At 36.8% G+C, this 24,578-nt stretch overlaps 1 protein-coding gene across 1 annotated transcript in view; it reads left to right on the forward strand.

Annotated features, from left to right (window-relative positions):
- Positions 1 to 1,321: 1,321 nt before the first annotated feature.
- Positions 1,322 to 24,578, forward strand: part of LOC131163650 (probable ADP-ribosylation factor GTPase-activating protein AGD8) — a 29,482-nt gene continuing 6,225 nt past the window's right edge. Inside the window, exons 1-4 of the mRNA XM_058120288.1 lie at positions 1,322 to 1,763; positions 1,915 to 2,033; positions 19,311 to 19,743; positions 19,924 to 20,184. Coding sequence (XP_057976271.1) covers positions 1,695 to 1,763; positions 1,915 to 2,033; positions 19,311 to 19,743; positions 19,924 to 20,184 — 882 coding nt within the window. The 5' untranslated portion in view covers positions 1,322 to 1,694. The remainder of the gene's footprint in view (positions 1,764 to 1,914; positions 2,034 to 19,310; positions 19,744 to 19,923; positions 20,185 to 24,578) is intronic.

Raw genomic sequence — 24,578 nt, forward strand, 5'->3', positions numbered from 1 at the left:
GTGCTCTTAGAATTTTGTGAATCATCTCATGGGTAGAATAATTTTTTCTTAAGGCACTTAGTGAGTTTATGATATGTGTGAACCTAGTGTACATGTTTGTTATACTTTTATTGGAGTTCATCCTAAAAGCTTCATATTCACTAGTTAACATACGATTCTACTTTCCCTAACATCTACTGTGCCTTCATAGGTTACTTCCAATTTATCCTAAATCTCTTTGGTTGTTTTACACGTCATTATTCTATTGAATTCATTTGCATCAAATGCACAATATAAGACGTTTATTGCACTTGAGTTAATTTGTAACATATTGTAATCTGAGTCGTTTAGTTCTTTATCTTTTTTAGGTACTTCTTTTGCATCAATGAGTTTAGTGGGGATTAAATTTCCATTTGTGACAACATTCCATGCCTTCTAATCCATCATTTGAAGGTAGATTCTCATTCGTTGCTTCCAAAATGTGTAATTTAATCCACAAAAAATGGGTGGCCTAGTTGAGAATTGACCCTCACCAAAGGGAGCTATGTTTACTAGTAAATTGCATAATTTTCACGCCCTCACCTTGCATAGAATGATTTTATCCTAATTTATATCCTAATAACATAGCTTACACTATCTTCCATGCTCTAGAAGAAACAAAATTATCATATTTTAAACCTTGAGTATTGTGCATTATTTTTTGTCCAAATTAATGTAGGAATTACATGTGTGTGTGTGTGATCTTCATGATCACATAACGTGTATATGTACAAATATAAAAAAATAATCAAGAACTAAGCTATATCTTAGTTTATGAATAGATTATAGGTGCATGACCAAAGTCGTGTGTGCTTAATAATTAATGGAGAGTCTCCTGAGATACGTTAGAATATGATGCATTGATCAAAGTTATGAATCTCTTGAACCAATATATCAGTAAGAATGTATCATATTAAATCAATGTACATTCACATTAAACTAAAGAAAATATCATTTATGACTCTTTGATGGATTGACTCACTTATAAAATTTTATATAAAGGGGGTTCTTAGTCCTTTTCACTACTCAATCAAATTTGATAGGATTTTCATTCACTGTCTTGGTGGAAATGACGCAGATGGTATATCATGAATTATTATTTTTTATATCCTTATTTGGTCATAATTCATAAAGTAAGCCTCCTACTCATTTGACCCCTCATTTGACTAATTCGGTCCCTAATTACCATTCTAATTTTAGTAATACCACTGATTTGATTATTGGTCTAATCTTGTTGATAAAATCACGGGAAGATCTTTTACCCTATTTTTGCAAAATGCCCGCAAGGCACTCGCTAGTGAACATAGAAATCATGCATCTGGGCTTGCTGCGTTCTGTTACTTTCTTAATGGGCATTTTCCGTTAACGGTTGGTGATGGCCGCCAGCTTCAACCGCAAGGACCGCTCGCCGGTCGGGACGCTTACATCATTCCAAGTAAAAGACAGCTACGCCCCACCGACTTTCAAATTCGGGCCAGGAAGGAAATTACCCAGACCAGGAGAGGGCATTATCGTCACCAAGAAAAAAACGCAGCACATTAAAAACTTCTTTTTAAAAACACTCCTGCGGTTTCGCATACGTCTCTCTTGTTCCCCGAGGAGGTTGCCTGCGTCCGTACCCCTTCGTTACCTCCTCCTCCTCCTCCTGGGACTCTCTCTCAATCTCTCTCTCCGAAATGGCGTCCGAGATCTTTAACGACAAGAACGCTGTTTTCAGAAAGCTGAAAGCCAAGTCTGATAACAAGGTCGGTTTGTGTGATTTTTTCCCCCAATTTTTTGCGCCTTTTTTTTTGTTGAAGTTTTAGGGTTTATATTGATTGGAGCGTTAGGGATCTGGCCCGGATCTGGAAATTTCTGCTTTGATTTGCTTTTGATTTTGTGCTTTTGTTTTTTCAGATGTGTTTTGATTGTAATGCGAAGAATCCAACTTGGGCGTCGGTTACTTATGGGATTTTTCTCTGCATCGATTGCTCGGCCGTCCATCGCAGTCTTGGGGTGCACATCAGCTTCGTGAGGTAACTTGGTCACAATCTTTTGTTCCATGGATAATGATTAAGTGCTTGTTTCCCTTTATAGTTGGATTAACTGGAACCGTGCGTTTTGGCTGTAAGAACTTTGGACATTGGAAATTTTCGATTATTTGTAACTTTGATGCAATTGAATAATTTGAATTGGGATATAAGTTTGCAAGTCTGGAATTTTTTTTTTTTTTTTGGGTTGAAACTAGGAAAAAATGGAAGAAAAACCAGCGAAGGTAGGGTGCGTATTCTTTGAACTACACTATGCATGCACTTTGCGTCTGTGCAATTTTCTTCAGAAGTCATAAACCACAAAAAAAAAAATCAAGGAAATTTGAGGATCTAGCATCATGGAAAGGCAATGTGAGTCATGGGTAGCTAGAGCTTCGATTTCTGTTGGCATGGCAAGTCTAAAATGACTTGGAGAATCTGTTATTTATTTATTTATTTTTTAAACAATAATGAAGGATATTTCTCTCAAATCATCTACCTATAGGAGAGTTTTATTTGCTCTCCTTTTATAGAGTATTATAAATTGTTGATTTTTATAAAAATGTCAATATACTCTCTCTGCAAGGAGTGTGTGCACAATACATCTTGCTCCATTTTTTTCTGCATGTGCTTTAGAGGATGAAGCGAATTTAGTGGTTGCATGCGTGGAAGATGAAATGGGTTGAGTCCCACATATTCCTCACTGCCCACCAGAAAAAACCTCCCAAACAAGATTTAAAAAAAAAAAAAAAAGACAAAAAAGAAAGCAACCTCTTATTAATACACTCTTGCTAGTGTATTATTGATGTTGAATGACCTTAAAGTTGAGGCACAAGGATAGAGAACTGTTCATCCTTGATTATCCCTTCAACCCTAAGGAAAAATAATCATACAATAAAGGAAAGAAGATCTCTCTCTAGTGTACTACATCCAACTATTCATGATGTTGAACGACCTTAGGGCTTAGACTTCTAGGTTCACTTTCTGTTCAACATTATCTTTCTGATGCATACTCACAAAGGCCTTCTAGAAACAAGCCTATGCAACATAGAAGCAAAGTAGGACTTAAATTTCTCTATAGTTGCTGAAGTTGTAATGGGCTAACTTGCAGCCCAAGATTGGCTTGGATCTCCATTGGACTAGACACTGGAGGTTTGCTACTGGAACACTAATCCTCTTAACCCAAAATTCTCTTTCTCAATGATTGCTATTTAATGGCGAAGGATGACTGTTGAAAAATAGTCTAGATCGGGGGCAAGTGCTTCAATCTGAGATTGGAGAAGGTTGGTTGAGTAAATCAGTGGATTAGGGTCTTGTTATTGGATGTCTGTTGGTTTGCGAAGTGCTTTTCATTAGCTTTTGTGCATTTGGAGTAATTTATTCTTGGATGCGATTTGATTATATATTGGTTGGTGCATGGACAAATAGTAGTAGTAAGTTTGTGGAGTTAGGATGGAGTTCATGGGGAAAGGTTCATTCTGTTCTTCTTCTTATCCCCCCTTCCCCCCCCCCCCCCCCGGGGCGGCCCTCTTGGGGATTGGAGGGTTTCCAGTTGAGAGATTAGATTTTTTGGTGGAATTGAAGTTGATTGTTGCTCGGCCATCAGTCATGAAAAATGGAGTTTTGTGTGTCAATGGTGGTAGTACAATGTTGTGCCAAGGTAACAATTAGGTGGCTCGTATGATAAGGGACAGTGCAACTTTGTTGGTCCTGGACTTAAAGGTTTATTTATTTATATAATGGGCCAGGTACTTAATTGTTTAACTTTCTGTGAGGCCCATAAATTAATTAATCAGGAGCTATATTTATAATGCACAGCACGCTTTGCTCTTTGGTGCTAGTAATGAGGTGGCCCACTTAGGGAAAAAGGAGAGCATAATTAATGGGCAAGGTAAGCTGTGCTTGTGTATTGCTGCTAGGGTTTTGTTGTGTATGTGGAGAAGAGGATATTTCATGTTTCCACTGTTCTTCTCAAGTGGAAAGTTGCTTCGGAAAGGATTTCACAGAACTCATAACCTGTGGTTTAAGTGGGGTCGGAGCTTACCTATCCTTTGGAGCCCAGCAACCTTTTAAATCTGAAAACAAGGTAACTCTTTTGTTTTGGCTAAAAAATTTGAGTAATAATTTGGAGAGGGAATCCTCCATGCTGTGGAGGTGTCTAGAAATCATCTTTTGATGGTTTGTTGTTGTGAGGATTTACTCAAGGATCAGAAAAATCACAATCGTAATCAAGAGTTGTGCATACAAGATGTTAAGGCAACAAATGTAGATGCAATGAAGAGAAAAAGGATATATATTATTGGAAATAATGGTGTAGTCATGTAGAAGTCTCATCGAAAGATACCTTTAAAGGCCGAGTCTATCAAGGTCAAGTCTATTAAGGTTTATGCTCATAGGGTGGTGATGCAAATGAAGTTTGAAATGAAGAATTTTCTTGATGGTAATCAAATTAACTCTGCTGTGTGGATGACAATCTTCAAAAAGAAATACTATTGAGGAAATCAAGGTAGAATTAGGTGAGAATGTTTATTGGAGGTCGTCATGGACTCATGGGATAACCACTAATGAAGAACTTTAGATGTTTATATTGTAGTTAGTAGTTGGGGAAAAATTCTGGTTATTTTAGAAGTTTAGGCAATTCAGGGTTTTTGTGTATTTTAAGTAATTTGGGTTTATTTTGTAATTTCTTGTTTTACTTTTTATTTTATTTATTTTATTTTTTGTAAATATTTGTTCTAGTTGTAATGCTAGATGTACAAATACTTCGTAGTGCATGAAACAATTGGTTATCATTCTGAGACCTGATTTTCTGAACTCTCTCTCTCTCTCTCACTCTCTCGTGTAGACTCTGTCTCTTCCCATTCTTTCTTCTTCTTCTTCCTTCTTTTCTGTTCTGTTTTTGTCTCCTCTTTCTGCCCCTTTTCCATGTTCTGTTTACCCGAACTCTCTCCTGTGTTTTGTCTATAACTCGTTAACTCCTGTCTATCTGTCTTCTTTTCCTCTCCCTTCTTCTATTTCCTTCTTTTCTCTTCTCCTTTCTATTCCCCTCCCTTAATGTGTTCTCTCTTTCTCTCTCTGATTTTCTGTTATTGTCCTGCATCATGTTGCAAGGGGGGAAAAAAAAAGAAATGGCGATATGAGTCTGTAATGGGAGTGATTTTAATAATGAGTTTGCTTGTGATGATGAATTATTATTGAATAATGATTGTGAATAATATTGTATGTTTCAGATTCCTCTGATTTATTTGGTGGTATTTCTCATGTGGCAATGAATCTGCTTTAATGGTTAGAAAGTGCTTTTCTTTTTGAGGATGATGGTATGATGAATAGGGGGTGAATGATCAAACTAGGGATTGTATTTTGCACGCTCTTGTATCTCCTGTGATGGAGATAAATTGAAAGTAAATTGACATTTAACACTCAACAATTGGTGGACGATATGGGTTTGGTGTTGTCTAATCCTAATCAAGAAGTTCATTTGAATGGTGGTAAGAATAAGGTGAAAAAGGGTTAGCATGAGCTAGCAGATTTGAAGGGATTAAAAAGTGGTTCCTAATTTAGTTTGTATTAGGTTTCTTTTTTTTTATTTTTTATTTTTTATTTTTTTCTTTTTATGTTTGCGAGGAACTCTTGTCGTCCCTAGATTGTAATTCCTCTTTCTTTTAAAGCATTTCTGTTATTAAAAAAATTGTGACATAAGGATTCTTACTTTAATTGAAAGTAAAACTAAGCAAAGTAGAAACTTCAAGAAAGTTAGAAATTCTTGCAAAATTAGAAGCATCTTAGAATAAGATATTTCAGTAAAATATTTTCTAACTTAAACTATTCAGGAAGAGATTTAACCTGATAAGAAGGTCTTATGGCCTTGATACAATCATACCAAAATAATAAGTAAAATTATAAAGAATACTAAGGTAGTAGAGGGTTAGTGATCATTGATTTGTCATTGATAGTTGTCTCTTTTCTCTTTATTCTTGTGGCTGATGTTTTTCTTTCCATTAATAGAAAAGAGAGAAAGTTACAGAGTGGAGGATAAGTAATGCTTGTAAATACAAAAATAAAAAAAATAAAAAATAAATAAAAACAATTTTATTTGTTTTAGTTAGGATTATTTGTAATTATTTGTTTTAGTTGTCTTGTTGGGTGTGTAAGTACTTTCACTATTGATCAATTATCAGATCTGAAGTATTAGTACCTTTTTTGTATTGCATTAGTGGTCAGCTATCAGATTTGTATTTAGATTTCCTGATTGGTTTGCCCTCTCCTTTGTGCAATCTTTCCTCTTCCTCTTCCTCATCCCTTATCTAGTTCTCTGCTGTCTTTAATTTCTGTGTCTATTTTCTGTTCTGTCCTGCACAGCAGCCTCTCTTCTTCTCTCTTCTTCTTCCTCCTTTCTCTGTTTCTCTCCTTCAGTTCCTTCTCTGTTTCTATTTCTTTCTGTCCTACATCAATTTGGTACTGTCCTGCGTGGCTACATGAGAGCCCCCTCCAATTTCTCTGAAGATCTAATAACAAAGTTCATTGAAAAAAACCCAAAAAATGAGCCCAAAAAGAAGCCGAAAAAGAAAAAAAAAAGACTTTATCCCAAAGACCAGGTAAAGGAATTTTTTTGTCGATAAAAAAATCCTTCTTCCTTTCAATTCACCCAGACTAAAACACAGCAAAAACTGCACATCTCCATAGGACTATTCCGTTTTTACTCCCAAAACCTGTGTTCCACACCAACAAGAAAGCATCAACAGTCTGCGGCATCATCAGAGTTCGCTTAAAAACCAAAAATAGATAAACATGAAGCCGCTTGGTCTTACAACAATGAAGAAACAAGTTGTGACTAGTCTTATTCACCTCCAAACACATAATACAAATATTGGGATTAATAACCTTGTAAGGCCTCCTTGCCTGCAACAAATAATTGGTGTTATGCACTTGGGCTATTAAGAGCCATAGTCCATAGCCTTGCTTGTAAAGCCTTCTCACTTGGGCAAATCATTGGTACATTCCACATAAAGATGTGATGTTGAGAGGAACCTTAGCCTTCTAGATAAAATGGTTCAAATAAAAGTAAGAAGGGCTTTAGAATTTTTAACAAATGGGGGAGTGGATTTTGTGGAAGAAGAACCAGGTGGAATCCTCGAATTGTATGGAGCAAAGGATTCCAACACTTTCAAGTTTCATAAAAATAGTCAAATTATCAACTTCTCATTGAGATCTCTAAAAAAAAATGAAAATCCCATGAAAGAGAACCCCCTCAAAAGAATAAAAGCATTAGTCGATGCCTTATGCATGTACAACTGTTTGAAAAGAGGAAGGACCAAAGACTAACGGAACCTCACCCACCCAAACATCCTCCTATAACTAAATAAGATTCCCATTCCCAATTTGAAAACAATAAGAGGATGAAAGAAGTGAGCAACCTAAGAAATAAACTTCCAAGGACTTGTGTATGTGTTGGAATTAGTGTATTCCCAAGAGGGGGGGTGAATTGGGTATTTTAAAAATTTATCTCCTAGGTCTGTTTAAGTATTTTCTAATCATTCACAATATTTAAATCATGCACACATTCATAAATAATTAAAAATAAGCATACATGTACAGGGAATTAAGGTGCAGGAATTAAAAGTAAGCACAAGATATGTTATTGGGGTTTGGCCAATACTGCCTACGTTCCCATCTCAAGCTAACAAGTAAGAGGATTCCACTAGTTGCTCACTTCATGGGTGAAGTGACATCGTTTACAACACCTTACCAGGATGGTGCACCTAGTTCTCTTAACCGGGTCTGAACTAGTCCGAGACTATTCATAGTGCTAGTCTCCCTCTTCCGACCATTGTCGGGAGTACAATAGATAATCAAATGTGTACAAATAAATGCTTCTAATACAAGCTGATGTGTACAATATGAAGCTCAAATACACTCACACATGATATGAAATATAAGTTCAAGTGAGTATGTGATTTTCTAAAAATAACTTAAGCACTCCTTGAGTTAGATGTATATAATAAAGCACTTCAAATATTTAAACCCTAAAAAATAATTTTCTCCAAAAAATAATTTTTCAAATAAAGTTCAAGAGAACCTAGGATTTTTGCTTTCAAATGATTTTTCTCAAAAACAATATATATGATATTTGATAAAAATGAAATGTGAAATATGTGCTCTTCAAAGATCTAAAGAAAACTTCAAATGAAATTTCCATAATATATTTAATAATAAAGTGCAGGAGATCTAGGATTCAAGCTCAAAAAGGATTTTTTAATAAAACAATATGAGTTTTGAAATCTTGCAATAGATGTGCAAGATTCATAAGCAGAGAAAGTTTACTCCCAAAGATATTTATCAAATGAAAATATGTGGGGGACACGATAAGACCACTCTCAAAAGAATTTTTCGAAATTAAAATCAAAGAGAGAGTGGATGCCTTGAATAACAAATGCCCAAAATATGAATGCTCTCTTTTAACAAATAATTTTTTCAAAAGAATGAAAAAAGAGAGTATAAAATTGAATGAAGAAAAAATAATTTTGGGAGAATTTTCTCAATCTTCTTGTTAAGAAAAGAGTAATGGAGGGGGTATATATAGACTTTGGAGGATTTTTGTAAGGACATATTAGGAATTTTTTAGAAAGTTTAAGAAAGGTTAATAAAAAATAACCACGTTTTAACCTCAGTAAAATTCGAGCAACCTGAGAGGTCTGATCGACCATTTTTAAGGTTCGGTCAACTAGGTTACTCAGTTTGGTCGACCAGGGTGTTTTTGAACTGAGTTGCTGGCTGACTAGACTTGAGGCGATTTTGGAACCTCCGAGGTTCGGTTGACCAAGCTAAGTTTGGTTGACTGAATTTAGATATTCGATCGATCAGACCATTTTTCAACTTCAAGTTTGGTTGACTAGTGTGTTGGGATTTCCCCACGTACCAGTTTGGTCGACCAGGGCGTTGGTGTTCATTTTAAGGACGGTCCACCAAATGGTCAAACTTTTGACTATGGGAAGGTTCGGTCGACCGAAGTGTCTGTGTGTGTTAGGGTTTGGTCGACTGAACACACTAACTTTGTGCATTTAATTCCTAACTCTCTTTTAAAGATACCCCTGTTCACATAATTGGTACTTCTAAGTTATAAGGGGTTTTTTCATGCAATAGTTTAGGACCTATGGTCAGTCTAAGGTCTTTGAGAGTTAACCCCAAAAATCCGGTGTCGGTCGACCTTTAGTCGATTAAAGGGTGCCCTACGGTCATTTATGTTGAGCTTATCATACACATCATGCATATCATGCATTATTACATACCAAAATACAAAAACCAAATGCATTTACATTTAAAATAAGCATCTTCTTCTTCCTCCTTTGCTCCTCAGATCATGGAATATGCCATACGGTATGATCGTTATGTCCCTCAGGTTTCCATCAATCCTCTCTCATGCGTGTACTATATTGTAAACTTGTTCACAAGCTAGATGCACACATAAGATCCTTGTGTTTCGTCAGCATCAAAACCAGTGATCGGACTCAAAAAGTCAACAGTATGAAACATTATTAGTCCCTCTAGTATCCCAACCATTCCCATGCAATCCATACTTTTAATAACCATCTGCTATAAGGATCCAACCTCCATGGGGGAACCTCGACTACCATTTTCCAATTGGCGAGATCTTTTAGACACCAAATCCCTAATTTTAAGCCCAAACCCCCTTCCTTCTTATTTTCTAACCTCTCTTGGCTAACAAGATGATCTCTCCTGTTGTCCCCTTTACCCAACCATAGAATCTCTCATAATCCTCTCCAAGGCAGCAGCCATCCCCATTGTAATTCTAGTAAGGGAGAGGAAATAAATTGGGATATTAGAATGAACAAGACTAGTGAGAGTAATGTGACACCCTCAAGATTAATATGCCATCTTCCAACCTTCCAATCTGCTCCCTACTCTCCACCATTAGATTGAAAAAAGTAGAAGAGTTAGGATTACCACCTAAAGAGAAACCCAATAAGTGAGAGGCCAATGTGGAATGGTGCAATTATCTAAATTAGCGAAAACCTTGAGTTCACCCCCTCTTATGTTCAAAACTGCAACCCCACTCTTAGACATCTGGATCTTTAATCATTGTAAAAAATACTAAGTACGGTCAAAATATTTTTGGAATTTCACAACATTGTCATCAACTGTAAAACACCGACACTCCAAGCAGGAATAAGTGTTTGTGTCGGGCACCGACGCTTTACTGACATGGCTTTGACATGTGTCAGACACAGGAGAGGCATGCCCAGTGATTTAATTTTTTTTTTAAATCATCCGATACGCAACAGGCACAGCAATTGGAAGTGTCCAATACTTTTAGGGACTCTAGTGCCAATATAAAAAATAATAAAATCTCAAAATAAAAAATTTAGGAAATAACCAACTTGTGATCATATCAAAGATTAAAAATTTAAGAGAGATCTTTATAAAAGAAATATGCTTCCTTCTCAAGTAATATTCAGATTTTAGAGTAATAAATTTAGAACTTGAAATTCTGAACTTATCAAAGGAAGGTTTTTGAAGTTATCATCTTTCAAGTTCAAAATTCGAACTTCTTTCTATAATTGTCTACCTACCTCCATTGGATGTGTCTTTACGTAGCTTATCTATCATCAAACAAAGTAAAAAAGCTACATGCAGTAACTTTCAAATGTAATCCTGAATTATTTATTTATTTTTTCCTTGAATGATTCATAATTGGATAAAAGACTTCTATTAACATAATTATATAACTAAAAAATATATATTAATAATTCCTTTTGTCCTTATTGTGTCGTGTCCTATTTTTTAAAGACTTCATGTCTCGATGTGTCAGACACCTGTATCCGTGCCTATGCTTCGTAGGTCATTAATGAAGAGAAGGGTATCATTAGCAAATTGAAGGTGGGAAACTACAACCTCTTCCCTGCCAACCTTAAGTGCCTGAATCACATAAGGCTTTAAGCATGTCTCAACATACAACTATGTATGAAAACACATCAAGGCTTCGAGCATGTCTCTTCTTGCCTTGACTCTTAACCTTTGTGAAGCCTTAAACCACTCCTTCGGTCACTGAGGATAAGCATCCTTTAATCTGTCTCCTTTAAACCCCTTCTTAGCCATCACTTGGACAAGAAAAACCCCAGCTCACTTTGTCATAGGCTTTTTCAAGAAACCAGCTTAAATAAAACCCCCCTTCCTTCCCTCCTCCTCACATCCTCCACCACTTCAATAGCAACCAAAACATCCAAAATTTGTCTATCTTGACAAATTCAAGGTAAATGTTACCTACCTCTTGCAGCCTATTAGACAAAACTTTAGTCAGGATTTTGTAAAGGCTAGCAACCAAGCTGATGGTCTCTCTCTTTCTTGGAATGCTCTTTCTAAGGAACAAGGGCAATATAGGTAGCGTCAACACTCTTCCCTAGCACCCCATTTAGATGAAACTTGTGAAAGAATTTATTATATCCTCCTCAAATCACCTCCTAGCTATCCTAAAATTTCCATCCCAAACATGCCTCCCTCACCTCCTATATGTTAGAAGATCTCTCCAACCAAGGAGCAAGGTCTGTCCCAATAGGACATCAATCAAAACCCTCTACAATCTATCTGAGCTCATGATTTAGTATATAGATTCCTACGGAAGTTCGTAATTTCTTTGATAAAGGTCGTCTTCTTCCCATCAACCATCCTTTGGATAAACTTGGAGTTACAATCACCCTCCTTCACCCATTTGACACTGGACTTATGTTATGTCTCCAACTAATACTTTACAAAAATAGATCAAATCCAAGTCATTACTAAGGTGACCTCTCCTAACCCTATCCTCATCACCAGCTAGACCACACTTCTTCCACATATCCAAGCACTCAATTTTGCCAAGAATCACACTCTTTCTCATCTAAGTCTTCAAAAAACATCTCTATTCTGAACTTCTAATTTATTTTCATTAATTTCAACTTGTTCACAAATTTAAATCCCACCTGCACACCCTACACACTACCCTCTCTCCACCAAGTTTTAATGGACTTATTTAAAGAAGAGTGTATCAGCCACAGTTCAAATTGGAACATGGTAGGACCCCAATTCATGGGATTAGCATCCAAAAACACTCTGTAATAATCTGAATTGGCCCTGAGAATCTCTTTAGCAACATTGGGAAGAAAGCCTTCCACAATCATTAATAAATCGGAACTGATCAATATGAGAAGAAGACTTCTCACCTCCCAAGCCCAAGTAAAATGGCCATTAATCATGCCTATATCCCTGAGACCACAATCCTTAATGAACGTGTCACTGTCAACCTACCTGCTTGTCTCCCTAGAACCCCCTAACTTATCACTGCAAAGAGGATGACATTAAAATCTCCACCAACCGTCCATTGCAGATTGCAGAGGCTGAAAAGACTAGCCAAGTCATTATAAGAAAGTTAGCTCGCAAGGCAGATGTTATGGGTCCATAAATTGATGCATACCAACTATCCCTGAAACCCTATGGACCTGATGCGATCCCCAAAACCTTTCACTTCTAAAAACACAGAAAAAAAGAAAAGACCCTACCACACAATTCCCTATAGATGCTAGATTGGTGTCCTACACAATAGTCTGCCCCCTCAGACACTCCTGAGGAAGGACTGAACACCCAGTCTCTAAGTCCCTTCTCTCAAAAACTTCATTGAGAAACTATCCAGCGGTTCTACCTTAGATTCCAAAAAACAAAATATTAGGGTTAACTCCGATAATTAACCCTCTAACCATTCTTATGCTTCCTAGTGCTCCATAACCACGAACATTGCCTGAGAAACTTTATAGATTGCCGGTAGTGTTACCCAAATGCTTCTTTCCTATCTTGTAATTTACTGATGACACAAGTCTGCTAAATTACCTCTCAATTTTGAAGTTTTTTTTCCCCATCTACTGTGCTAATTGTCCCATTCTACCAATCCTCGCAACTTCCCTTTATGGTTCAGCAGGCTGAGATCTAACTCATCGAGAAGGTTTTAGGTCTCCCAATTGCCCCTTTCATTGCCTATGTGGTCCACAGTATGCAAATCCCTCTCATTGGTTGAGTCCATTTGTCGCAATTGGGAATAAAAAAAAGTAACAGTGCTTAGAAGTGGAAAGAATAATACCTTTAGAAGTAGCAACAATTATCAAGCAAGCCCCAGGAGATTCATTACCTTGATGACAAATTTCATTTGGAGAAGGCTCAAGGATCGAATTTGGGACTGCTGAAAGGGAAGCATTTGAATTAAGCTTTGATTGATATGAGCTAAGTTCCTCTAAGATCTGGGCCTTTTCTGAACTCTGGACTCCCTTTTCAGCTTGAGTACCTTGATTGTTCAGTTTCAAGATCGCAAAGTTCAGTCTTGGCTTACCGTTCTCCAGTTCTTGATGTTCTTCTTGCGCATCTTGCCACAATGACATCTCACCTATATTGTCTAGGTTATCCATATGTCGCAGCTGGTATAATGACAATTACTCCTCAAACATAGGATTATAGAGATTTGATTTCCTCATTCTTTTTCAATGGTGAAAGGTTAGATATTAGAACCTCCTTCTCTTTGCTCTTCTGTTCTTCCTCTTGGACCCTCGTCATCTCCTTTGCCTTTGCATGAGCATCTGAAAGGCAATGTGACATCACATCCTGCTCTGTTGTGGCTTGTCCTTCTTTGTGTCTTCAGCACTTTCCCTAACTTAACTCTTTTCTCTAATTCCCCAACTTCTTACAGAGAGCAACACTGCAAATTCCTTCTCCGCTGCTTGAGGTTTCTGGTCAAAGAGGAGAGCCTTTGCTGCTTGTGAGTTTCTCATTGAAGGAGATAATCTCTGTTGCTCGTAGTTTCCTGTTGATGAGGATGAATTGCTCTTCCCATTCGAAGAAGGCAAGCATTTATTTCCAGCACCTGGGCTAATCTAAAAACAATTGGATCTAATTTATTTAAAGCAGGCCCGCACATGTAAGCCCTATTAAGACTCAGAACTTCTTGAGTCTGCCATAAATATTTAGCCCATAATTTGTTGAACTAGGCTCGGCCTGATATGCATTAATATTGTTGTTATGGGCTTTTAACAGGTGGGAAGGGCCTATACTTTAAAGCTTTTCTGTTGCAGGGCCTAAAAATATGGACTTTGTTTAACAATCTGCTATCCATATGCTGGTTTTGAAAAATTTTCCGCTTTTTCCGCAAGAAAATTTGTCAATTTCCCTAATTTCCTGCTGTGATTAAAACTACCATATCTTTGAGGTTGCCTTCCTTGCCTTCCCTTGCTGGAAAAGCTCCATTGCCATCGCCAAAGAGTCCTTGAACAATTGAGGATATTTTGCAGGTGGTTCCCGTTAAACACTGTCAACAATCCTGATCCTTGACTCACGTTTGAACATTGAAGAGCTACAATCCAGGCATTTGGGTGTCTCCTTATCTGAGATCTTCTTCTGCTCGTTTCTTGCTTTGCCTATCTTACTTCCTTCAACTGATCCTCCTACATCCCCAGAAAAATCTTCCACCCTAAAGCCTTCTTTCTGTTTGGCAATTGGATCAATTGGATGGCCCTTCTGATTTGGCACTCTCCAGTGAGATAAAATAACCATAGCCATTTGCTCTTAACTGTAATTGGAAGAAATGGTTTGGAGCCCTAACTGATTTCACCCATGGTTTGGAACTGCTGCAGCTCCTCTAAAAGCCATTGTTGAACTGCAAAATGTTAAACTTGATCACTGGTATCCATCACTGAAATCCTAATTGCAGATTGTTAGATGCCCCCAAGGTTTTGGGTGGGAGGAGAGGGGGGATGTGGAGAGAGAGAGAGGGAACAACAATTAATCCTCCTAGCACTGTCAGCCTACTCTAATACATCATAAAAAGATGACTTCTTGTGTCTGATGTTTTGAGTAGGATGATTGATAGGGAGGTGTATAGGGGTGTGGTTCAAGGCTAACCTGTAGGGAATGATGATGTGGTTGTTTTGCATTTTCAGTTTGCTTAAGATACTATCTTTTTTTGTCTGATGATAGGTCGTCTTTTGTAATGTTCTTACCATCCTTTAGGTTTTTGAGTTAGTGTTGGGGTTAAAGCTTAAGTCGGGCAAGTGTGGTTTGGCAGCTATCAACTTGAGTCCATCAGAGCTTGCTACTTTGGCAGCTCTTGTGGGCTGTTGACCTAGGGGTTCCTTTGGGTGGAAATTTTCAATTTGCTAGGTTTTGCGACCCAAAAAAAGGTGCTTCTTTTTCTTTTTTTTCAAAAGGGGGTTTGTTTTACTTTAATCAAGCGTGTCTCTCCTCTATTCCTCTATATTTCTTGCAACTAAGTTGGAAAGGATTATGAGGGTCTTCCTTTTGGTTGGGGTTGGAGGAAAGGAGGGATCATCTTGCGAGTGAAGATGTTGTTTGTAGTAGTACGGTTGAGGAATCTTGGATCTTTGTAGTAAAAAAACATTGCCTTGTGGGTAAGGGGTTGTGGAATATCTATCTTGGACACAGGTTTGTGTGGGAATGATGGGATGCTAATATTGGGAAAATAGTTCCCATGAAAGACTGGAAAATTATCTTGCAGATTTTGCCTTTTCCTTGTATAAATGGTGGATGGTTCTTTGGTCTGCTTCTGGGAGGATTGTTGGGTAGGAGAGCAGTGCTTTTGTGATAAGAGTTCCCTTCTTTGTTTCACATTACTTTGTGACTGCATGCCCCAATTTCTCATTTTCTTGATTTTGATGCTGGTTGTGTCTCTTGCAATTATCATTTTCATTGGAACCTTTCTGACAGGGTGGCTCATCTTTCTGTCTTCCATTCGTTTGTTGGATTCTTTGTGGCCTGCCTGTGGGAGGGATGGTTTTAGGATTTGGACTTTGAATGTTTCTGGTGTGTTTTCTTGTTAGTATTTTTATTTTGTTTGATTTTGTCCTCAAATTCATTCCCTTCGTTAATTCTTTGTGTAGAACTTTCCTCTCAAGGTTAAGGCTTCTGTGTGGATGGCCATTCTTAATAAAGCTAGCACCAACAATATGTTGTAGACAGTAGACAAGAAAGCCCCACAATGCTTTGTCTCCTGTTGTTTTCATACTGTGCTTTTCTAGTGGTGAGACATGTTTGCCCATTTCCTTGCGGGTGCTTGGAATCTTTGTTTATTTGGTCTGGAGTGGGTATGCCCCAACTCTTTGGAGGCTTTTCCTTCAACTGCTTTTAGAGGTTTTGGCAAGTAAAAGGAAGCAAGGAGATTTTGGCTTTGTGCAATATTAGATTACTTTAGCAGAAATGCTAGCATTGTCCACGATCGGCATATGACTACTGATTGATGTGGGACAAGATCTGTATTTTTTTGGCATCATAAATGGTTTTCTGGTCTGGATGCTTTGGGTGCTTTACTATATGTACTCAAGACTTGAAATGAATGCTGTAAAGGTTTTTTATTTGCTACCAAAAACTTTTGTAGTATATATAAATTTCAAACAAGCTTGTGGTCATGACTCATTTGATCATAGGCTTTATAAGTAATATGCATATGATGCATGAATTCTTATTTGGACTTGAGGAATCCATTAATATATTTGGAATTGGATGTCCTCTTCAATGTTTATCTGTCATTCACAGGTTTGATTGTGTTGATTGAAATGACTTGGAGCATTACACTTGCTATAAATCCTTGAGATATTTGGACCCACTGTTTTTTGGCTGGAAAAAAAAAAAACTTAACAATTCTGTTGTGTTTTTAAGAATAAATCAAATAGAAAAGCAAGATAAATGATTCAAATTGGTGGAATGCTACAAAATGTAATGTAATGTAATGAATATTAAAATATATTAAGGCAGGGTAGCATATTGTTTTTCTTTAAAAGAGGATGCCTGCTAGTTTGGAGGAGGATTCTGCAGTAATTCAGAAAAACAGGGAATCCTTAATGTACTATTATTGTTTCTGTAATTGATCTCTACAATCCTACACCTAACTCATGGTTCTGTACTGGAAGATAAAAATTGTTTTGTGGATTTTGGTTTTCCTGCTTAGGCCATTTTTTCATGACATAATGAGGCAGTAGTGGCAGCAAGGGTGAACGGCAGTAAGGGTACTGCCCACGGCCTAAATAGGGAGAGAAATAGCAGAGAGGAGGGGAAGAAAGAAGAATGAAGAAGAGAGGAGGGAGGAAATACAGAATGGGTGAAATCACACTTCCATTTCTCAATGTAATTTAACAAAACTATATGGCTCACCCTATTTATACGAAAGCCTAAATTACAAGAAAAAACATATACATTCTGAAAGATGCAAGAAATTACAATAAACCTCTAAAAGACACATCTATTACAAACAAATCCCCTAATACACAGTAGCCTACTACTAGAAACTACACACACATTATAATCACTAATTAAATGAACACCTTTGGGTTAGGACCCAACAATCCTGTGGCCTTATTCGTTGAAATTTGAATTTGGTTGAATTGATCCATGTAAGAATCCAATCTCATCTTACACCACATAACATTACGTGCTCATGAGAATTTCATTTATTTGGATTTATATGCTACTATGCTTTTCAGTTGATTTTATAGGTCATTGTCAATATTTTTTCTTCTAGAGTAAAGATGATTTATTGAGAAGAAACGGGCAACTGAAGATAGAAAAAGCCATTTTGGTAACCTCCATTTAGCTCCATGAGGAGACAGTCTTCAAGAATAGTGTTAGCAAGCCTGATTTAACTTCTTTTTAAATTGTCCTATTTCTTATTTCTTTCCTTTCAATCACTTTAAATGAGGCCTAAAGGTCTAGTTTGTGGATTTTGAAACAGTAGAAAATAACTAGCGTTTCTGGTTTTTAGAGGAAATAATTGCAGTGCTGGAACTAGGCCTAGTGCCATGAATCCGTAGAAGATCATGTTGACAATAAGGATTGCATCACGCAATCCCTTAACAGGTTCAATGATTGCTGATGGATACACATGGAAGGCTAGAAGGACAACTAATCTTTTCAAGGGGTACCAAGGGGTTTGGGCACCCAAATACAAGAAAAGAAATTAGAATGAGGAAACATAAACAAAATCAATGACAGCCTGACAATTGGCAATTGACACGTAATCTTATTTGATAAGAAAATAAAGCCCATGGGTCACCAAGACCATCCACATATGGAAAATCTGAAAAATGGCTGAAGTATTCTTGAGTTTTACAAAATTGAGGGAATGGCAGCATATTAGTTGCCAAGAAAAGTTGGGTCATTAGTAATTAGACAAGACTATCAAAGGTTATTCCATGTCTAACTTAATAGGATTAAGCTTGGTTTTCTCCAGATTTTTGTGGTTTCAAATCATTCTCTGTTCATTATATACTTGTTTTGGCATGTTATTTCAATTCAAGCTATGTATCAAAGCATTTCTGAAACTAGAAGAGGATTTTCTTGGGATTTTTTTTGGGTGCACATCACTCCAAGTGGGCTTTCTGCCCTTGTTTGTTACTAATATGGGTCAAGTGATACTTTCTTCTTTGGTTACAGCTTACAACTGACAATTTTTTTTTTCTATAACTGCAACACAAAAACACGTCCTGATAGCTTCTAGTTTATAACAATTGTAAGAGTCTGTAATATCAGTTCTAATGAAATTGCAAATTTCTTAATGACTATCATGCTTATGTCTGTTAATAATTTCTGAGGACTGCGCTGTAAATGAAATTCTTAAAATTTTGGTCTAAGAAATGCTCCTTTGTGACAAACAGAGGCTTTTTTTAGTCTAATTGACCAACCATCTTACTAGTCCCCTTGTTCGTATTCAGAACTGCTTAAACTTTAGTTTCCCATTTTTTGAGAATCTAAGTTTTTAGTCTAAAGTATTTATGCATTATTACATCTCCAAATTTCATACGTTGACAAACTTACGTGGGAATGTCATCTTACTGAGTTCCTCGTGAGGGAATGTGTGTGTGTGAATGTTTTGAAGGTTTTCTTCTTCCTTTGTGATATTTGATGGTTTTGCTTATTCAACCATTGCAGAATAGTTGCACCATCTAGTGTTCAAGTGAACACCTTGTATATAATGAAAGTGAATAACATGCACATTTTGCAAGTACCTGCCTATATGTTGAATGTGTGTGTTTGTGTGAATGTTTTGAAGGTTTTCTTCTTCCTTTGTGATATTTGATGGTTTTGCTTATTCAATCATTGCAGAATAGTTGCACCATCTAGTGTTGAAGTGTTCACCTTGTATATAATGAAGTGAATAACATGCACATTCTGCAAGTACCTGCCTTCATTCCCTTTTTAAGATAAAATTTTCAGTTAAGAGGTTAACAATTGGGTCTTTTCATGTAGGTCTACCAATTTAGACTCATGGAGTCCTGAACAATTGAAGATGATGAGCTTTGGCGGAAACAACCGTGCACAGGTTTTCTTTAAGCAGCATGGATGGACTGATGGTGGTAAAATTGAGGCAAAGTATACATCAAGAGCTGCTGACTTGTACAGACAACTACTTGCCAAAGAAGTAGCTAAAAGTGCTGTGGAAGACACGGGTCTGCCATCATCCCCTGTTGTTTCTCAGTCTGCACAAGAAGCTAATGGACTTCCTGATATCAAGATCAATGAAATTCCAAAAGAAACTTCTGTAGGAAGGCAAGAAAAAACTGATATCTCTGCTTCACCGAAAGCCTCTCATACATTTGTTACCAGTTCTGTCAAGAAGCCTCTTGGTGCAAAAAAAACTGGAAAGACTGGCGGTCTTGGTGCTCGAAAGCTCACTACAAAGGTAGTTGCTTGCATTTGACACTGACTAATGTGAAATTGATCTTAAAAAGATTTGACAAATAAATTGTAAATTTTGAGAAATTTTATTTCTGGAAGTTAATCTTTGATTACTTGGTTATGCATAATATGCGCAATGAAAGTAAGTGCTTTTGGTTAACAAAAACCACCTTATAAAATGCAGCCAAGTGAAAATCTATATGACCAGAAACCCGAAGAACCACCCGTAGTGGTTTCTGCCTCAACTAATAACAGTTCGACTGTGGGCTCGTCCTTCCCCTCTCGCTTTGAATACATTGAAAATGTCCAATCTTCTGGGATGAGTTCTGGTGGCACAAATGTTATTAGCCATGTCTCTCCACCAAAGTCATCAAGTTTCTTTGCAGAATTTGGGATGGACAGTGGTTTTCAGAAGAAAGCAAGCTCAAATTCCTCAAAAGCACAAGTAAGCTGTAAATTTTTTGAAGAATTGTTTGACTTATTTCCTGATAAGTAGCTGAGAAAACTTGGTAAATATATGTGTTTCTTGTATTGGTAATTGAAAGCCACCAGAATGATCAAACCATTCCCTTATGCACTGAAAACTAGGCTTAATGAAGGTTATCCTGGCTCTACGACATGATTAGTTACATCCATAATCTTGAAATGATTAATTGCTTTAAGTTGGATGCTAGGCATAAAATTATTGAATTTTATGTCAAAATCATCATTAATTATGTCAGAATCATAAATTTCCTGGTGATTGGAGCTCAGTAAGACATGCATCAACCTGGATTTATTTTTGCTTGCTACATAGCACCCCCAATCAGGCATACAAGAGAACTTAGTGTGGCAGTTTGAAAGGTGTTATTGGGAACTATTTTTGAAAAAATTAATAAATATTACCCTGTATTCATTTTCACATAGCAGTGCATGCATGAATTATTTAAGTAATTTTAGGGGTAGGGATTGAGAGAAGAAAGATAGGCTTTTCTTGATTTCACACTGTACACTATTATAGTACATTTAGTAAACCCAATGGTGTTCCTTTGGCCTTTATTTTTTAAGTTTATTTATGTATTAGCTATGCTAACAGAACTTAGTGTGGCAGTTTGAAAGGTGTTATTGGGAACTATTTTGTTAAAAAATGAATAAATATTATCCTATATTCATTTTCACATAGCAGTGCATGCATGGATTATTTAAGGTATTTTAGGGGTAGGGATTGAGAGAAGAAAGACAAGGCCTTTCTTGATCTCGCACTGTACACCTTTATAATAGTATATTTAGTAACACAACACAGTGGTGTTCCTTTGGTCTTTAATTTTTTTAGTTTATTTATGTATTAACTATCTAACAGAATGCCTGTGGTTGTTGACTGGTTTCTCAACCTGATTTTGTCACTTGAACATTGTTCACAATTTGCTAAAAGTTTAACGAAGGTGCTGTATCTAAACTAATTACTGAGGCATGATCTGATTCATTTTTTTTTACATTCAGTTTTCATCTGGATATCTTTTGAAGTACTAGTTATCAATATTTTCTAACATCACAATATGTGCTCCTGTTCTTAAGTAGAGGTTTTCTGTGGCCCTTGTATAAATAATATTTAAAATTTGTTAGTGAATATGTGCATGGGGGATGTTGGTGGACCTTTCTTCAGGTCCAGGAATTGATTATGAGTGCCAAACCTGAAAAATACTGCATTTGGAAATTCTTTTGCATTTGCGAATGTACAGATGCTTATAAAAGCAGCTAGTCTGTTTTGCAAAGCCCGAACATAAAACATGGTAATTGATAAGCACTCAAAGTTCCCAAATTCGCCCATAATACTGGACTGAAAAATTGTAAAATATAATATGAAAAAATGTATGTCTATAGGTATCATTGATTCTTAATTTTTGGCAGTCTTTCTGATGTTTCTCAGTTCGTTGTAATTGGGTAACATGGTCAGTTACAGTTTGGTGCTGTAAAAGAGAGAGATGGGGTTCTTCTTGCTGTCTTAGAATCTCGATGTTGTGCTTCTTACATAGAACCTGGATGGAACCTTACTCCACATGATAGAACCTCACTTTATTATAAAATTGGAAATACTTTTAGCAGCCATATGCCTAAGATTTCATTATTTCTGTTAAATAAAAATGAATATATAATGCAATTTCACAACTTCTAAGACATTGTTATGTGACAATATTGTCTTTAATCTTCGTCTTAGTTTATGTGTGGGGTTACATGTTTCTTTTGAAAATATTTCTATGTTTGCATTTTATACTTCTATGCAGATGTTTTTGCTAATCTTGAGTATAATTTACATGGACGCTTCCTAGACAGGCTCCACTATATGCAGAGGACATTGCTGTTTAGTTTAAGATGGAATCCCCTATTTCCTAATTCATTTATTTTTATTACTTTCTCGAGTGTCACTGCTGCTATTGGGGAGATTGTTGAATAGACAGGAAGCGCTATTACCTAGACCCTTTCCCATTAATAGTGGAGCCTTACCCTTCTAACATTTGACTCTTCTACATCTCTCCACATCACACACCCTTCTAACATTTGACTCTTCTACATCTCTCCACATCACACCTGCTCCGACCCTAGCAACTCCTGCTTCATGTAACTATGGATTTAATTTTATTAGCATTTAGTTACCAGCTGCTTTCTGAGGGACTAGGCATGGGAAAATCGCAATGCACCATGTTCACTGGATAATTGTAGCGAAGATGGATACTGAGATACTGCAACAGAAATGGTTTGGAAACATAATTAGTGGAAGTGTAATTTTTTGAATTTTGGCAGTTTGAAGGTTGTTGGATAAAGATTTGTGGTGCCAACCCTGAATTACCAAACAAGTCACATGGCAATTATTGGTATGATAAATGAAGATGTGATTATTTCTTCTATCCTGGCATCATGGGATTGTATGAATAATGAATCTATGGCATTTTGGAAGCCAAGTACAATGATGGTCTGACAGGAGCATGCACACATGTTTTTTCTGTTGATGTGGGTTTATGTGTTTGTGTTTTTGTGTGTGTGTGTGGATTCGTGCTTCTACACCTCCTTTTATTTTATAGATTTTTCTATCATTACTTACAATGTTTGATTAGTGTCCCATCCGACAGTCCCTGTCACTTGTGAGATAGAACCTCCAAATTGAACTTTGCGCTGCATGGAACATATTGGCACTGGAAGCCTCATAACATAGAAATGTGTGGTTGATTATATAAAGCAGTGTGTCCAAACTTGCTGCTCATGTTACATATGCAACTCTTTACAATTAAATTGAATGCAAAGATGTTGAAACATGGATTCATGTGATGATTAGCTGTGGCAAAATGGGAATTAGCAGTTTGTCTAGGAAACATTAATGATGTGATCACATATCTCTGTTGTTGAATGCTGATACTCAAAAAGTATGTTCATTACTTTTGTATTCAGTTTTGAACTAGTCATTTTAAATCTTTGATGAGTGATGATGCTTCCTGATATTTTGGGTATGGGTATCCTACAGCTACACGACACAATAATATTTGGGGGGAAAAGATTCTTGAGCTGCAGGATATTTTCCCAGTTTTGGCATTACCTTTTTCCAGTTTGCGGATGTCACTGTTATGTTAGAACAAAAAGACCATTAGATGCATCTTGTGGGGGGACTAGGTGTACAAGAAGCCAATTTTATCAGCTGTCTTAACTGCAAATATTTATTTAGAAATTTTAGAGCAGTCCAAACTATTTGAGGGATTGATTGGATTAAATGATTGCATTAAATGATTGCAATTACCAAGTTAGCTTTCTTTGTGTGTCTGTGTGTGTGTGTACATAGTGTAAACGTGTAAGCCATAAAATGCTGGTTTGTACATACAATTCATGCTTACATTACATGAATAAAATTGGTGAACAAGAAAATTTATGAATCAGATGAGTAGAAAAGGGTATATGATGGTCAATTATTGGTTATTTTTTCATGCTCCTTTTTCTTTAACATGGATGCTCATGGTGACATGTATGATATGGTCATTATGGAGAACCACTTCCAATTCGCATTACAGGAACAGAGGTGATTGTGATGTTGGATTTAGGTGGTTTCTGAAAGTGATTTTTGTGATTACACACAATGTGTGCTGTGAACGACCAATGTCATAGGTATTATAAGTCACTTGATAGTTAAAAATATCTAATCTTCAAAGGACACATTTATCTCCCTCCCACTCTTCCTCCCTCCCTCCCTCCCTCCCTCTCTACAGGAGACACTTGCTATTCCTTCCTATGAGATTGCACTAAATCTGGTCCCCCTTCCAGACAAACTAGTTTCTTACCAGATTATCTGTGTTGGAAGCCATGCAGAATCTGGGAATTGACTTTTGAGGGGAGTAGATCCTCATTGAACATCATGCCAAAAAAGAGATGTGCCCCTGTAGCTAGGCAAAATATTGTGGAGCTTGTTGTATGCAATCCTTTTATTCATTGGGTATGGAAGACTGGTTGGGACTAGGCTGTTGACCTGAAGTCGTCAAAATGCACATTAAGAGGAACCTCTGGATCTGAAATCAGTCCAGACAATCGGGAGAAAGAGAAATGGGAGGCCTTTGAGGGCATAAAAACTCATTTCATAAAGCTGAAAGAGAAGAGGTTCATTGTTTTGCATTCTTGGTCGAGTGGAATTTAGACTTTTCTTGGATATACTGAAGTTTCTAAAGTTTTACATAGTTTTTCATTGGCGTGGGGACATCCCCCTTCAGTCCTTTCAATGAATTTTAAATGTGTGTTTGTGCATGTGTGCACATGTGCTTGCATAGTGTGCACATAGAACACTCTAGTACAGTTGCTAAATTGAAATGGTTGTAGAGTTGATCATAA

This window comes from Malania oleifera, chromosome 9, assembly GCF_029873635.1.
Source record: "Malania oleifera isolate guangnan ecotype guangnan chromosome 9, ASM2987363v1, whole genome shotgun sequence".
In the NCBI taxonomy this organism is placed as follows: domain Eukaryota; kingdom Viridiplantae; phylum Streptophyta; class Magnoliopsida; order Santalales; family Ximeniaceae; genus Malania; species Malania oleifera.